Source organism: Dermacentor variabilis, chromosome 1 (assembly GCF_050947875.1).
Source record: "Dermacentor variabilis isolate Ectoservices chromosome 1, ASM5094787v1, whole genome shotgun sequence".
Taxonomy (NCBI): domain Eukaryota; kingdom Metazoa; phylum Arthropoda; class Arachnida; order Ixodida; family Ixodidae; genus Dermacentor; species Dermacentor variabilis.
The window spans coordinates 218,832,328-218,847,017 of record NC_134568.1 but is presented as its reverse complement, the minus strand read 5'-3'; the positions used below and the strand labels follow the sequence as shown (position 1 = coordinate 218,847,017).

At 46.5% G+C, this 14,690-nt stretch overlaps 1 protein-coding gene across 3 annotated transcripts in view; it reads left to right on the top strand.

Moving 5' to 3' along the window:
* LOC142557323 (uncharacterized) overlaps nucleotides 1–14,388 on the top strand; it is a 45,545-nt gene extending 31,157 nt beyond the window's left edge. For all 3 annotated transcript variants that reach the window (XM_075669090.1, XM_075669070.1, XM_075669080.1), the window contains one exon: nucleotides 11,092–14,388. In XM_075669090.1, the coding sequence (XP_075525205.1) occupies nucleotides 11,092–11,205 (114 nt within the window). In that variant the 3' untranslated portion in view covers nucleotides 11,206–14,388. The remainder of the gene's footprint in view (nucleotides 1–11,091) is intronic.
* Nucleotides 14,389–14,690: the final 302 nt, after the last annotated feature.

Genomic DNA, 14,690 nt, shown 5'->3' with positions numbered 1-14,690 from the left:
ACGACGTGTTGTCGGAAGCAGCGACGACGAGACGACGTGGCCACGTCGATAAACTTTATGTAAATACGTATTTTTAACTTCATAATACGTCGTGTGCGAGGACTTAAGACAATATTTTCAATTAACTAGCTTTGTATATAGTTTGTCATATGTTAGGGTTTTGCCATTTGGTTGGCAACGCGTGCTTTCTTGATATATGTAGTATTTTTCTTATGCTCATGCCGCATAAAGGCTTTTCCTAACTCAAATATTCCTTGCGTCATGTTTACAGCCCTGAGACCTTGACAAAATCCTGGCAGGCTCACCAATATTTTGTCAAGGTTGAGTGTCGGGTGACAAAGCTGGAATGACGACGATTGAATGATCACGACGGCATCACTATGACGGTCTGACAACGATGACGTGACAACAATGACATGACGGGTGGTGGATGACAAAGCTGGAATGATGACGATTGAATGATCACGACAGCATCACTATGGCGGTCTGACGACGACAGCATGGTGACCACAAGCCCATACCTACTGGCCCAAGCTATTGGACAGCTTGGGTGACTGGGTCAGGGTATAAGGCGTGACGACAATTGCAGGACGATAGATCACGAGACTGGAAAGATGACAATGGAATGACCAGGACAAGGTAGATAACGGGCCACTGGGTCTGCGTAACAGGATAAATAGATAGGCAGGCAGGCAGGCAGGCAGGCACACACAGACAGACAGACAAACAGACACAGTCAGACAGACACGCACAGACAGACCGAGACAGACAGACACAGACAGACAGACACAAAATAGCTGAAGTAGGCAATGAATGCTATTCACCTTAAAAAGCTTTTGATGAACAAATAGTAACATGCTCTAAAAAGTGCTGATTCAGCACTTCTTACCTTTTTCCCTGTTAGCAATAACTTACCACATGATAAAAAAAATCCTGCAAGTATGAAAAGAGTTCATGTGACTAGCCATTTACATGTTGCAATCAGTGCTCTGTAATGCGCTGTATGAATGAATAGTGCACTGCCACTGAGAAAGTGATAGAGCAGCAAGAAGGCATTGGTTGTGAAACTTACGTCACCAATCAGTTGTGCTTGCTCTGACAGAAGCAGTAGGTACAATTACTTATCGTTAAGCATACTGAAGGAACTGAAACCATTGCCGATTTGTAACTTTCTCAGCAGCTATGCACTTTGTTAAATGCTCTGTTTGTTTATATGAGGCATGTTTGAGAGCTCTGCGACCAGACAGGTGCAAGCGGGTAATCAGTCACATATTAAATTTTGTTTCCCCCAGCAGGTGTTCCTTTGGATGTGGCAAATAGTATTGTGTAACAGGTAGGAAGCTATAGGTATTGCAGAATCAGATGGTTCCTATAATGCTGCAAGCATTTCTTGAAAGTTCTGCCTTAAGTTTAAGACTTGCAAAGTTGGTAACTAATCTTGACTGAGTAATTACATTGCATACAAAAATAGTGACCTGCTTGATAGTTGCCAACAACACGCTTTTAGTCGTGTCCTCCTATAGGGCACCAATATATTCTTATACCTTGGCCGAAGTTAGCTGGGACGCTTTGCATAGTTCAGTGACTTGCTTAAATAATTATATTGAAAGAGAAAATTGTCGTCCACCTGACAGTAGCACAAAACTACAAAGGAAACACAATATGGGTTTATCAGTATGCTTTGTGCTTTGTACCTTCATCCTTTGTAGCTTTGTGCTACTCATGGGTGGATGACTGTTTTCTTTCCATGAACCTTCCTTCACCTTGCAGGATTCCGCACAACTGATTCAGTGTGTCTGTGCTTCGAGTTATCGATTAATTCTGTCTCATTCTTGTGTCTGCTGTCCTCCTGGTCAGCACAGATGGCAGAGGGAGTGCCTCGAAAAAGCATTCGTCCTGGTTTCGATGCCTGAACCAGGACGAATTTTGCTTCAACTGCAAGCCTTTCTTTCCGAAAAACCCATACTGTATTTTCATTGTAGCTTTGTGCTACCCTCAGATGGATGACAATTTTCCCTTTTATGGCTCTTCCTCAACCTCGTGGATTTCTGCAGAACTGATTTGTCATAAATAATTATTGTCTGCAGATGTACGTTCATGATGTTTAGTATTTCTTGTTCCTCTAAGAGACAGATTGAAGGTTGAAAAAGGAACAAGCAAAGACGCAGATAGAAGAGAAAAGCAGAGAAGTTCCTTTGTTATTTTCTTATGTTCTGCATACATTATTTTTGAGTCACTTCCATCTGACAATTTTACCAATTTTGGTATAAACGGCAATTTCCTTATACCACTGAAACCTTGGCCAATGCCCCGCTGTGGGTATGCGCCATCATAGAAGGAAAACCAAACCAAACGTTGCCTTTATGGCTTTATAGCTTGTGACAGTCGTGCTGTAAATAAAATTCCTTTTTGTTCCTGCTTCTACTTCCTGTACACCTTCTGGTGCCGAAAACAGATAGGAGAAGAGTGCCAGCACCAGAACAACCTGTTGGAGCAGTTATGGCGGGATGTTAATAGAACGCTGGCGTAGCCGGAGTACAAGCCGGAGCAGAAAGCTTTAGACAGAGACAGAAAGCTAAGCACTTGACCGAGGCTGAAGAAGAGTTTCGCCTGGTGCCTACCATAAGACAGCATAGATCCCAGCGCTACAGCGAAAGGATGGCATTTTAATACATTATAGCCCCTCTTGCAAAATTCAGGACTTAACAGAAGGTGAGTGAAGCCATAAGGAATTACAGCATGAATAAGCTCAAAGAAAAGAGGATGGTGCATTGGCAACAGAATAGCCGTATTATTCATGAAGCTAAAGCAGCCTTGGACATAGTCAAACTAGGAATGGTCGCTGCTTTTATTGAAAGCTTGAAGCGAACAACCCTAACTTACTAAAGATCAACTTGGAATACGAGCAGTACAGTACTGATGATGAGTTTTCCATGGAGTTTGCAACTGTCATGAAGAACTAAGATGGGACAAAAGAAGCCAGGTCATCTTAAGGGGACACTAAAGGCAAATACTAAGTCAATGTGGACTGTTTAAATACCATTCCACAAACCTTGCAACACTTGTTTCGTGCCAAAAAAAGGTTAAGGTTACGAGAAAATTCTATCTGAAGGGTCCGAGTACTTTTTTCGAAATTCAAATCTCCCGCCAACTAACCGGGGGAGTGGCAACGTTGCATACACCATCACCGCCCTTTGCTACTGTTGGTGAGTAAAACGGTGCCTGACTGAAGGTGACACCGAGCCAAGTCAGAGCGGCAGATTCGTGGCTGCAGCTTCTTTTTGGTCAAGTGCCGTAGACCGTTCGGGCATCCCGTGACATCACATGCAAGTTGAATTTTCTGCTACTTGCAGTTTGTGCGAGTTTCGCGAGCCAGCAAAACCAGCACAGCATTACGCGATCAGGAAAATACTCAAATGAGAAAGCGTGGGCATCGCAGAGTTGAGCGAAAACAAAACGTTTCGACCACCTGCGTCGTCGTATAAAGTAATTTCAATGAGTTCGTTTTTCTAAACATGAACTGGAATTGGACAAGTAGCATTTTATTTCATCTTATAATACAATACGAGGATGTTTTTTGCAACAAGTAATTGAGTACTAGTGACTGGATTTAACTGAGGAGTGCTTTCGTCATCGGGCAAGTGCTTGAATGTCCCGGGGGAGTCTCTAATCATGTCCTGCATTTACCTCGATTTCTCTATTAAAAATGTTACAGGGTTAAAAACAGTCAGACGTGTATTTACAGAATATTTACAATAATTATTACAGCTGACAATATGGTAGACAGTGCGCGAAGACCAGAACATCGTCTTCTTCCGACGATGATTAAAACATCTTCTTTGTCAACGTGTCACATGACCACAGGTGGCTGAAGCACCGGCTCGGTGCTGGTTAGGAGGTGGGCGAGTGATACAACTTAAGACGCGCGACGTGGACCACGTCGGAGCGATGCTGAGCCACAGTTGGCTCAAGAGGGGCGATTTCGTATGTGACGTCAGTTACTTGATGCAAGACACAGTAAGGGCCGGAGTAGCGTGAAAGTAACTTCTCCGAGAGGCCAACGCGTCGCGACGGCGACCAAAGGAGAACCAGGGCGCCCGGTGTGTAATGGACGTCACGATGGCGTGCGTCATATAAGCGCCGCTGATTGTCCTGCGACTCCACAAGTCGACGTCGAGCAATATGGCGTGCTTCTTGTGCTTTGAGGATGGCTTCACGGGCGTACTCGGATGTGGAATTCAGACTAGCAGGCAGAACGATGTCGAAAGGTAATGTAGGGTCGCGGCCAAACAAGAGGAAGAATGGAGAGAAGCCTGCGGTATCATGGCGAGACGAATTATAGGCGAAAGTAACGAACGGCAGCGTAACGTCCCAGTCGCAATGGTCATCGGAGACATACGTGGACAGCATGTCAGTAAGGGTGCAGTTAAGGCGCTTGGTTAGACCGTTCGTTAGTGGATGGTAAACAAGTTTGTGTTTAGTCGCGCGCGAGTGTAGAATGTCATTGACAACTTTAGTAAGAAAGTAGCGGCCTCGGTCGGTGAGGAGCTGTCGAGGGGCGCCGTCGTGAAGGATGACGTTTTCTAGGAGGAAGTCGGCGACATCGGTTGCACAGCTTGTTGGAAAAGCCTGTGTAATTGCATATCGGGTGGCGTAGTCTGTTGCTACAGCAATCCACTTGTTTCCCGAAGCAAACATAGGAAAAGGGCCTAGAAGATCGACACTGACACGGAAGAATGGTTCTGATGGCACGTCAAGTGGTTGAAGGCGACCAGCAGGGAGTGTGGTCGGCTTTTTGCGTCGTTGACAAAGATCACACGCAGCGACATAACGGCAGACGTCACGGTATAGACCAGGCCAAAAGAAGCGCCGACGAATGCGGTCATAAGTCCGTGACACGCCAAGGTGACCTGCAGTCGGCACATCATGAAGCTGGGCGAGAACAGTCTGACGCAGATGCTCAGGCACAACGAAGAGATGGCAGGATCGTCCGGGCGCATGTTAGAGCGGTACTATACCATCTTGAAGTTCAAACATGCGAAGGGAAGGATCTGGCGTCGTTGAAGTGAGCCATTGAATAAGGTGTTGCAAGGAGGCGTCCCGACGTTGTTTGGCTCCAATGTCTCGAAAAGCAGCCAGAGAGAGAACAGTGACAGGTATGCCGGCCGCAGAAACGTCAGGAGGGTCGACAGGATGGCGCGACAAGCAGTCCGCATCTTGATGTAACCGGCCGGTCTTGTATACAACTGAATAGTTGTATTCTTGGAGGCGCAGAGCCCAGCGGCCAAGGCGCCCTAAAGGATCTTTGAGGGACGAAAGCCAACACAGAGCGTGGTGATCAGTGATGACTGTGAATTGGCGGCTGTACAAATAGAGGCGGAATTTACGCACTGCCCAAACGAGAGCCAGACACTCGCGTTTGGTGATGGAATAATTGCTCTCGGCAGAGGAAAGAAGGCGGCTGGCGTAGGCAATAACACGTTCTCGCCCTTGTTTCTGTGCCAAGATGGCGCCAATACCGTGGCCAATGGCATCAGTACGGACCTCTGTTGGAGCTGACGCATCAAAGTGAGCGAGAATGGGCGCGGACGTAAGCAGCCCAATCAGCTTGGTGAAAGCACCAGCTTGCTCAGGGCCCAAATGAATGCGGCGTCTTCCTTGAGGAGCTGCGTGAGAGGGCGCGCAACGTTCGCAAAATTTCTGACAAACCGACAGAAGTAGGAGCAAAGGCCCAAGAAGCTGCGAACATCCTCGGCACATGTTGACGCGGGAAACTCTTTGACTGCCCGTATTTTATTGTGAAAAGGGCGTACACCAGAAGAATCGACGTGATGCCCGAGCACAGACATTTCATGACTACTGAAGTGGCACTTGGACGAATTTATTTGTAGACCCGCCGGACAGATGGCGTGTGTCGACAGGTGCTTGAGGTGTATAGCGAAAGTCGGAGAAAAAACTATCACGTCGTCCAGGTAACAGAGGCAGATGGACCACTTGAAACCATGTAGGAGGGCGTCCATCATTCGTTCAAATGTGGCCGGGGCATTACATAAACCAAAAGGCATCACTTTGAACTGATACAGCCCATCGGGAGTAATAAAAGCTGTCTTCTCGCAGTCCATGTCATCGACGGCAATTTAACAGTAGCCAGAGCGAAGGTCGATGGACGAAAAATATTGTGCTCTATGCAGGCAATCCAGGGCATTGTCAATACGTGATAGTGGATAGACGTCTTTCTTTGTTACCTTGTTGAGGTGTCGGTAATCGATGCAAAATCGCCAACTGTTGTCTTTCTTTTTAACTAGTACAACAGGGGATGCCCATGGGTTGCAAGAAGGTTCGATGATGTCTCGAGAAAGCATCTTGTCAACTTCGTGTTGGATTATATGTCGCTCAGTAGGCGAGACGCGGTAGCGTCGCCGATGGATCGGGCTCGCATCACCGGTGTTTATTCGATGTCTTATAACAGATGTTTGTCCTAGAGGGCGTTCTCCAAGGTCGAATATGTCCCAGTATGAGGCAAGGAGGCAACGTAGCTCTTGAGCACGCTGGGGCGTAAGGTCGGGAGCAATCATTTTTGTTAGGGCATTCAAATCTGAAGGGACAGGGGGCGAAGCAAACGTTGAACACGACGAGCTGTCACAAGTTAAAGCCGAAATGTGGTAGTCTCTGGCTGGCATTATTTGCGCCAGGGATATTCCGCGTGGGAGTACTTGTGTACAGAGTCAAAAGTTTACAAGCGGAAGGCAGGATGTGTTGTCTGAAATGGTAACAACGGTGTGAGGGAAAGTGGCGTTATGTGAGAGCAGGACATCCGGATTAGGAGATACGATGTAGTCACCGTCTGGGACAGGTGGAACGGGGGAGACACCTATGTAGGTAACGGCACGGTGAGGGCGGCGAATATGCTCTGTGGAACATAGCCGTATCGCAGCACTATCGGGAGGGTCAATAGCAGCAGGTAGAGCGAGTTGCACAACACCAGCAGAACAGTCTATCAAAGCGGAATGTGTAGATAGAAAGTCAAGGCCCAGGATGAGGTCGTGAGGGCAGTGCTCTAGTACATAAAATAAAACAGAAGTATGATGTCCGGCGACACTCGCGCGAGCCGGACACATACCAATAACGGCTGGTGTTCCACCGTCGGCGACTTGGACCACAGGCGAAGGGGCAGGAGTGAGGACTTTCTTGAGATGATTCCGAAGCTGAGCATTCATCACAGATACGTGCACGGCAGTGTCAATCAGAGCCGTAACAGGTACACCATCCATGTTCACGTTAATGAGGTTCCAATGTGTGGGCAAGGTCAAAAGAGGATTTTTGCGTCGGGTCGGTTTGGCAGCATCACCTCCAGGTGCTGCACCCATTAGTTTTCCGGAAGGGTGCGCCGGAAGGAGCTAGGGGACGGTGATCGGCGAGATGGGGGCGATCGGGAGAAGCGGCGACGTGGCGAAAGAGAGCGGCTAGAGCGGGTAGGACGAGAGTCGCCAGAATTTGCTGGCTGCGTTTGCAGGGCGAACCGAGGAGCAGCATGAGGGCCGTGGGATGGGTAGTAGGACCATGGGGTCGAATTCCACGAAGACCGGCAGTGACGTGAAATATGGCCGATACGGCCACAAGTGAAGCATATAGGCCTGTTGTCTGGAGTACGCCATTCGGCCGGGTTGCGATACCGCGTTGGGGCATTCAGGCTGTGGGTGTGTATGACAGTGCTGGGTGGAGTGTAGTCAGGCCGATTAACTGAGCAGACTTTGGTCAAGCCAACGTTTGCCAATTCTGTTAATTTCACGGCGACCGAAATGGCACTTGTAGGAGTTTAGCTGAAGGCCAGCCCTGCGAAACACGGAGAGTATGGCTGTGAGGCGCCGCAGGTGGCTCTCAAAGTTCGGGGAAAACACAATCACATCGTCGAGGTAACAGAGGCATGTAGACCACTTCAAGCTGCGCAAGAGAGAGTCCATCATGCACTTGAATGTAGCTGGCGCATTGCATAATCCAAAGGGCATGACTTTAAATTGGTACAGACCGTCGGATGTGATGAAGGCGGTTTTCTCGCGGTCCATCTCATCGACGCTAATCTGCCAATAGCCGGAGCGGAGGTCAATTGATGAAAAGTATTGGGATTCGTGAAGGCAGTCAAGAGTGTCATCAATGCGCGGCAGGGGATAAACATCCTGTTGAGGTGACGGTAGTCAACGCAGAAGCGCCACGAGTTGTCTTTTTTCTTTACTAAGACAACCGGTGATGCCCATGGGCTACTGGAAGGTTCGATGATGTCCTTGTCCATCATCCTGTCTACTTCTTTCTGTATGATAGCCCTTTCTGTTGCGGAGACACGATATGGCCGCCTATGAATGGGGCTGGCGTCACCGGTGCTGATGCGAGGCGTGACAACAGATGTCTGGCCAAGTGGACGGTCGTCCAAATCAAAGATGTCCCGAAAAGATGACAGGAGGTGACGAAGAGCTGTTGTTTGTTCGGAAGGAAGGTCAGGGGCGATCATCTTAGAAAGATCGTCCGCAGGCTTTGAGTACGGAGGAGTGGGTGACGAAGGTCCGTTGGTACTGAGGAAGGATTCAGACGTCAAAGAAGAAATCTAAAATTCTTCCAAAGGAGTGATATGCGCTATGGCGATACCGTGTGGCAGCACATGCGACGAAAATCCAAAATTGAGGATGGGCTCGCGAGCGCAGTTTTCGCAGATCTGGATTAAGGTGCTCGGTAGGGCAATATTGCGGGACAAAACCACGTCAGTAAGCGGCGATACGACGTACTCGCTATCAGGTAGGGGAGGACAGGGTGTCAGGAGGACATTTGTAGCCGCCTGTGGAGACAGCCTTGCAAACTCAGCAGAACATAAGTGGTGTGAAGCACAAGTTGTTGCATCGGCAGGAAGTGGCAGATCCAACTGTACAACACGTGCGGAGCAGTCAATTTGGGCAGAGTGTTTCGAAAGGAAGTCAAGGCCGAGAATTAGGTCATGTGGACAGTTTTCAAGGACGATAAATAGAACAACGGTATAATGGCCCCCAATGGTCACACGTGCTGTGCACGTTCCAAGGACAGGTGAAGTACTCCCATCGGCGACTCGCACAGTGCACGGTACGGCGGGTGTCAGAACCTTTCTGAGCCTTCGGCGGAGAGCAGCGCTCATAACTGAAAGCTACGCTCCTGTATCAACGAGAGATCTAACAGGAACGTCATCAACTTCAATGTCCAGTAGGTTTCCACATGTAGGCAGGGTCAACAGAGGATTTGTGGGCCGGGTCGGAGTTGCAGCTTCACCACCGGGAGCTGCACCGCCTAGTTTCCCGAAGCGAAGCGACCGGTTGCAGAAAGGGACAAAGAGCGGTGAACGATAGGCGAACAGGACCTACGATTCTGTGCACGTCTGAGCGCGACACGCAAGTTCTTTTTTTGCTGCCAGCTGACGACTGACAGGTCTGCCAAACAAGTCTCGCATTTTTTCTTTGCAGACATCCCAGCTCGTTAGGTCAGCTTCGTGTGTGTCGTACCATTGCCTCGCAGTTCCTCTTAGATAAAATATCACGTTTGCTAGCATCATTGTTGGATCCTACCTGTTGTTGTCGCACACTCGTTTGTACATTGTAAGCCAGTCCTCGACGTCGGCGTTGTCCGTGCCACAAAATGTCCCTGGGTCCTGCGGATGAGTGAGGATGACCGTTGGCGTGGGCTGCTGAGGTGTTGTCGCTTGTGTCGGTTGATTTGCCATTGTGGCGGCAGGTAGATGATGTCCGCTACGAAGTTCCGTGATTGTACCCCACACCTTCCACCAAAATGTTGCAGGAAGAAAGCAGGCCCATGAGTGTAAAATAATGTATATTTACAACTGGCGCATATGGCGTTCAGGCAACTGCCAGAATTCGTCTTTGTCTAGTCTAATTAAACTTCTTCGGTCCCTTCACCGTAACAATATTGTCGCCAACGCAAAGCTGTATTTGCGCCTCGCGCATGCGCAGTGCTGCTGATGCCTTTCTTTTTTTTTTTTTTTTTTTTTTTTTTTGCAGCCACAAAAATTTTTCGCCGCCTATTTGAAATTTCATAATGTGCATTCCATGACATGGGTATGGTGCATGATGTTGTGGCGGCCTCACGGTCGCACAGCAGCAGCCAGACACCCTTTCCCTTTTTTCTCTCGGTTAAAATCTTATAGCGGAGTGTGCGGGAAAGGTAATTGGTGCGGGGGTGCGCAACCGAGCCGTAGAGGCTGGACGAACACAAAAATAAAGTTAGTTGTTGCTTGTTCTTCAGGGACGCATCACACGCTTCTATCTGCTGATTTCCAACCGCACTCGCGTCCCTCACGACAATGTCATGTTCAGTGCAGCTGCGCATACTTGATTGGTCTTACGGTGAGCCTTTGCCCACAAGCAGGGACGGTCGTACTGTGTTGCATCCTGGGTTAATACACACGCGTTTGTTGACTATCTGTCTGTGGTGCCTTCTCTGTGCCGTATAAGTGACCCCGGCCGTAGCACCCTTTGTGTGTCGCGGTGTGGAGGAGCGTTGCGTCCTTTCCTGACCATGTTTGCAGGATAAGCATTGCACAAACCCATCTGCACAACATATCGGCTATATCACTTAGTATTTGCATGGTATATGGTAAGCACATGTGCATTGGACCCTTCGCCAAAAGTGCTTGCTACACTAAAAACAGTTGCACCCTTTGGGGTGTATATTTGCCACACAACAATAATCGTCATCTGTCTTGCTTGCGTTTCCTTTCTTGAAAATGCTGCGCTCGTTACTTTCCTGTCAAGAATGCTCTGTCATGCTGATAATGCGCATGCTGTTCGTGACTTGGAATTACTGAGCTCGCAGCGTTAAAGAAAGGAAACACAAGGAAGACAGATGACGATTATTGTTGTGTTGCAAATATACACCCTAAAGGGTGCGACTGTCTTTCGAGTGTACTGCACCAAATCAGCATTTTGCCTGCACTAGGACCTGTGCTGAAAGGTGAAATGGCTGTTCCACCAGTGAATGCATACAAGATTTTTTTTGACACCATACAATGCTACTTAGTAATGTGCCTGTGCCTGCTTTCACTTGGACATCGAATTTTTGCAGCACGTGAAAGGCTGGTACAGACTTCTGCGGCAAGACCTTGGAATGCGTAGACATTTTGCAGCACGGTGTTCAAGGGGAACGTGCGCAAGAGTCAAGGCAATATCTCTTGACTGAATTTTTACCCAATGCAAGGAAATGTAGATGTGCCCTTGGTCTGTTACACACGATAACTCACTCAACTTGTGAGTGAGCAGTGACTGCAGGAAACAGTTCTTACAGCAGGATATTGTGTACACACAAGCTTCACTATATTTTTGTAAGGAGTGAAGGTTCATTGCCTTACATAAGAAAATTCTAAAACACAGACTGCCTTGTTATATTTATCTTTAGTGACATAAAGAAAGTCGGCACACAATTGTCGTGTATGCACTGCAGGCAGTGCAGGTCCGAAACTTAAAAAAAAATGGTTTTCAGCTGCTACCTCTAGTGCTTGAAGACAGCACGCTGTATTTGGTAGAAAATGAAACATTGCGTTGCCAACATTTGCTGAGCATGAGTACATGAACATATAACTGGTTGTGCCCCATTCTTGATGTGTTAAACTGTGAGACCTTGTTGAAGAAAAGAAGTGTGAAAGACTATGTTACTAGTATATATTGTGTGGTGACTTATTGTTATAATTTGTGCAAGACTATGCTAAGCATAGGACAGTAAGAGGATAGAGGGTATGCTGTTAGGTGCCTTATTATTTTTGACAACTTTCCATTTGCTATGCAGAAAGCATCACACAAGAAGCACAAAGAAGGCATGACTTTTTTGTTGCATAGATTTAAGCTTAGTATGGGGTGTGAGGGGCTTATAGTGGCTCCTTCTCAGGGTAAGCTGTAATTTTCTTTTTTGTATAATATTGTTGCTTATTGATACTTGTTTTCCAGTGCAATTTTTTGTTGACCATTTTTCATTATTTTGTGCCTTATTGTTCCCGTGTACAAAATTTACTACTATTTCAAATCAATTTCCCCCCCATAACAAGCTTTACTTTTCCAAGTTTTGTATTGATTGTTCATTGCATATCTTGTTTACAGTCTTGAGGATGGGCAAAACACAATCATTGGTTATCAATAGGTGTGTGTGAATACTGAATAGTAGATTTCGAATCGAATTGAATATCGAATATCAGGAAATTTAACAGAATCTTTTATGCTTCCAAATTTTGTGCAAAGTACAGTGGTGCACATACTCAGGAGGCTAATCACATTACTTAAGAATATTGCTAGCTATCAATAACTTAGGTACCAATGAATTGAAATGCATAGTATGATCTACTGTTTTATTGCAACAGCAATTATATAGACACTCCAAGCGCGTCTCTGTCGTCGCCATGAGGTTCCGTATAAAGTCCAAGGGCGATAAAATCGTAGCCGCACGCCGTATGCTGTATGTGTGAGTGAAAGTGTGCGACGGGGAGCCGGTGACCGCGGCTCAATCTCACGCATGAAAAGGAGGAAGTGCACCATCTTCTGTCACGTGCAAGGCTCCAGGAGGAGTGTAGGGAGGGGGGCACATTCTTCTCTGGGCGGCCGGCACGCGCACCCACCCAGGCCGCTCTGTCTTGAAGTCTTTAAAGCCATCTGCGGCATGCACAGCGTCTGCCGTGCGCTGCGTTTTCGCTTGGTTCATGTTGATGCGAGCGGCACCATGAAGTTCACTTCGCTCGCTACTGCTGTGGGTGCGCTCGCTGCACTGTGGTTGCATGCTGCTGCACTTACTCACTGCAGTGTTTTGACAGCGAGTTTCTGTTGTCATCGAGTGAGATGTGTTCATGTTTTCTTGTGCGTGTGTGACACCATGCTTTTTAATTTAGTTAGTATACCCATGTTTACAACTTATCCGGCCGATAAAACTATACTATCCTTACTTAGCATAGCTGTCCACTGATTTGCAATTGCAATCGATGCTTTGCCTTTCGGGCAAAACTGCGATTTTTTAAAGAGAACACCAAATTAGTATGCCAGCACTGATAACAACTCCATTCATATACGAAGGCATGAAAAATATTTTATTGATGGAATGTCTGTCAAATACACTTGAGTGCTTTTTTCCCTCTGAAGCTAAAGAGATAGCAAAGTTATCCTAAATACCAATGGGATATTCAGTTTGATAGTGGGCCATACTGTGCTTAATGGAAATCTTCTATTGTTCGGAAAGTATTGCTTTCCAGTTTTCTTGCAGAAAACAGGAAGGTTTTTTTATGTATATGGTGGGTGGTTTCTGTGGGTTATCATCGGCTCGTTAAGGCCATCTGCGCGATAGACAAAAGTGGGGAATGGGTGCATCAAGTCACTCGGCACCGCTCCGCGCGGTTATCGGCACACCGACGGTAAAAAGTTCCCAAATCCCGCTCCTTTTTCTTTGTCGTCCGCATATTCCATCTGCCATCTGTAAATGCGAGAAATCGAATCTTAGGCATTTAGTTCGCGAATTGAGTTATTCATATGTTCACTATTCGATTCAAAATCGAATATTCATGTATTCGCACAGCCTTAGTTATTAGTGTTCTGTAAATATTAAATGGATCATATTTTTCATTCAACTGTGTTTCAGATAATATAGGCAGCCCGTAAAGTAAACAGAACATAATACTGTTATCAAACTATGTTTATGCACGACCTGAATGTAATTAATAAATGTGGCAGACTTGTGTACTGCAGCATTTGTTGACATGGTGTACTTGAGTTGATGGCTTTAAATTTTCAGTGGGTTCTGTGCAAATGCATTTAAGCAACACTGTTAGGCTCTCAGATTGTTTACTGTTCTGCTGTACATGAAGTACAAATATTTACAGTGTGGTACACCATTCAAAGGAACACTCAACTGCTCTGCTGACATATGTGGGGCACTCCAGCTGTGGGTAGCAGAGGAAGCAGAGCCTATGTGCCACACAGGCATGCAGAGCAAAACCAGCATCACCTACCACAGATTGTCTGCTGTGAAGCCGACTCTTTTGAGAATTGTCACAGAGTGAAACTTGCTCATACTCAGCTCAGCAGTTGCTTGTTCCCTTTAACAGTCGATTTCACTTTACAAGGAACGGCTGCAAGTTATGCCAGGCTCGATAATTGAGTCAATATTCAATAAGTTTCAAATTTCTTAACTGCATGCGACTTGACACGTAATGCAGCCCCTTTACATGCTTTTCTATGCGTGCATCGAACCTGTCATGAAACTTTACTCCATACTGTACTGTGCCTTTGTAAGCCATGTTTCATAATGAGTTGCATCAGCGTACAATAACAATAGAGTTTCATGTGCCCTCAACCATGTAATAAAATTGAAGCTTAGGTTTAAAGCATTGAACTATTTCCTTGTTTCCTTTTGTTAATTTAAGTTTGTGCTGTGAACAAGTTTGCAGCTGTACACTCACTGGACTGTGTGATGCACAATATTCATAGTTTGCTTGTACACTGTAAGTCATATTGTTCAAATTATTGCAAAACAAAAAAAAAGGTAAAGGCCATTTTGCCATTGCTGGCAGTGGTCAACTGGCTTTTACTTTTGCGAAAAGTCTGAGAGGCTGTACGTTAAATGCGACTGTCTGAGCTCTTTCTACGAGCCATATTTGGTTAGTTTAAAGGAGTCAAACTCAGTTGGAGCAAATT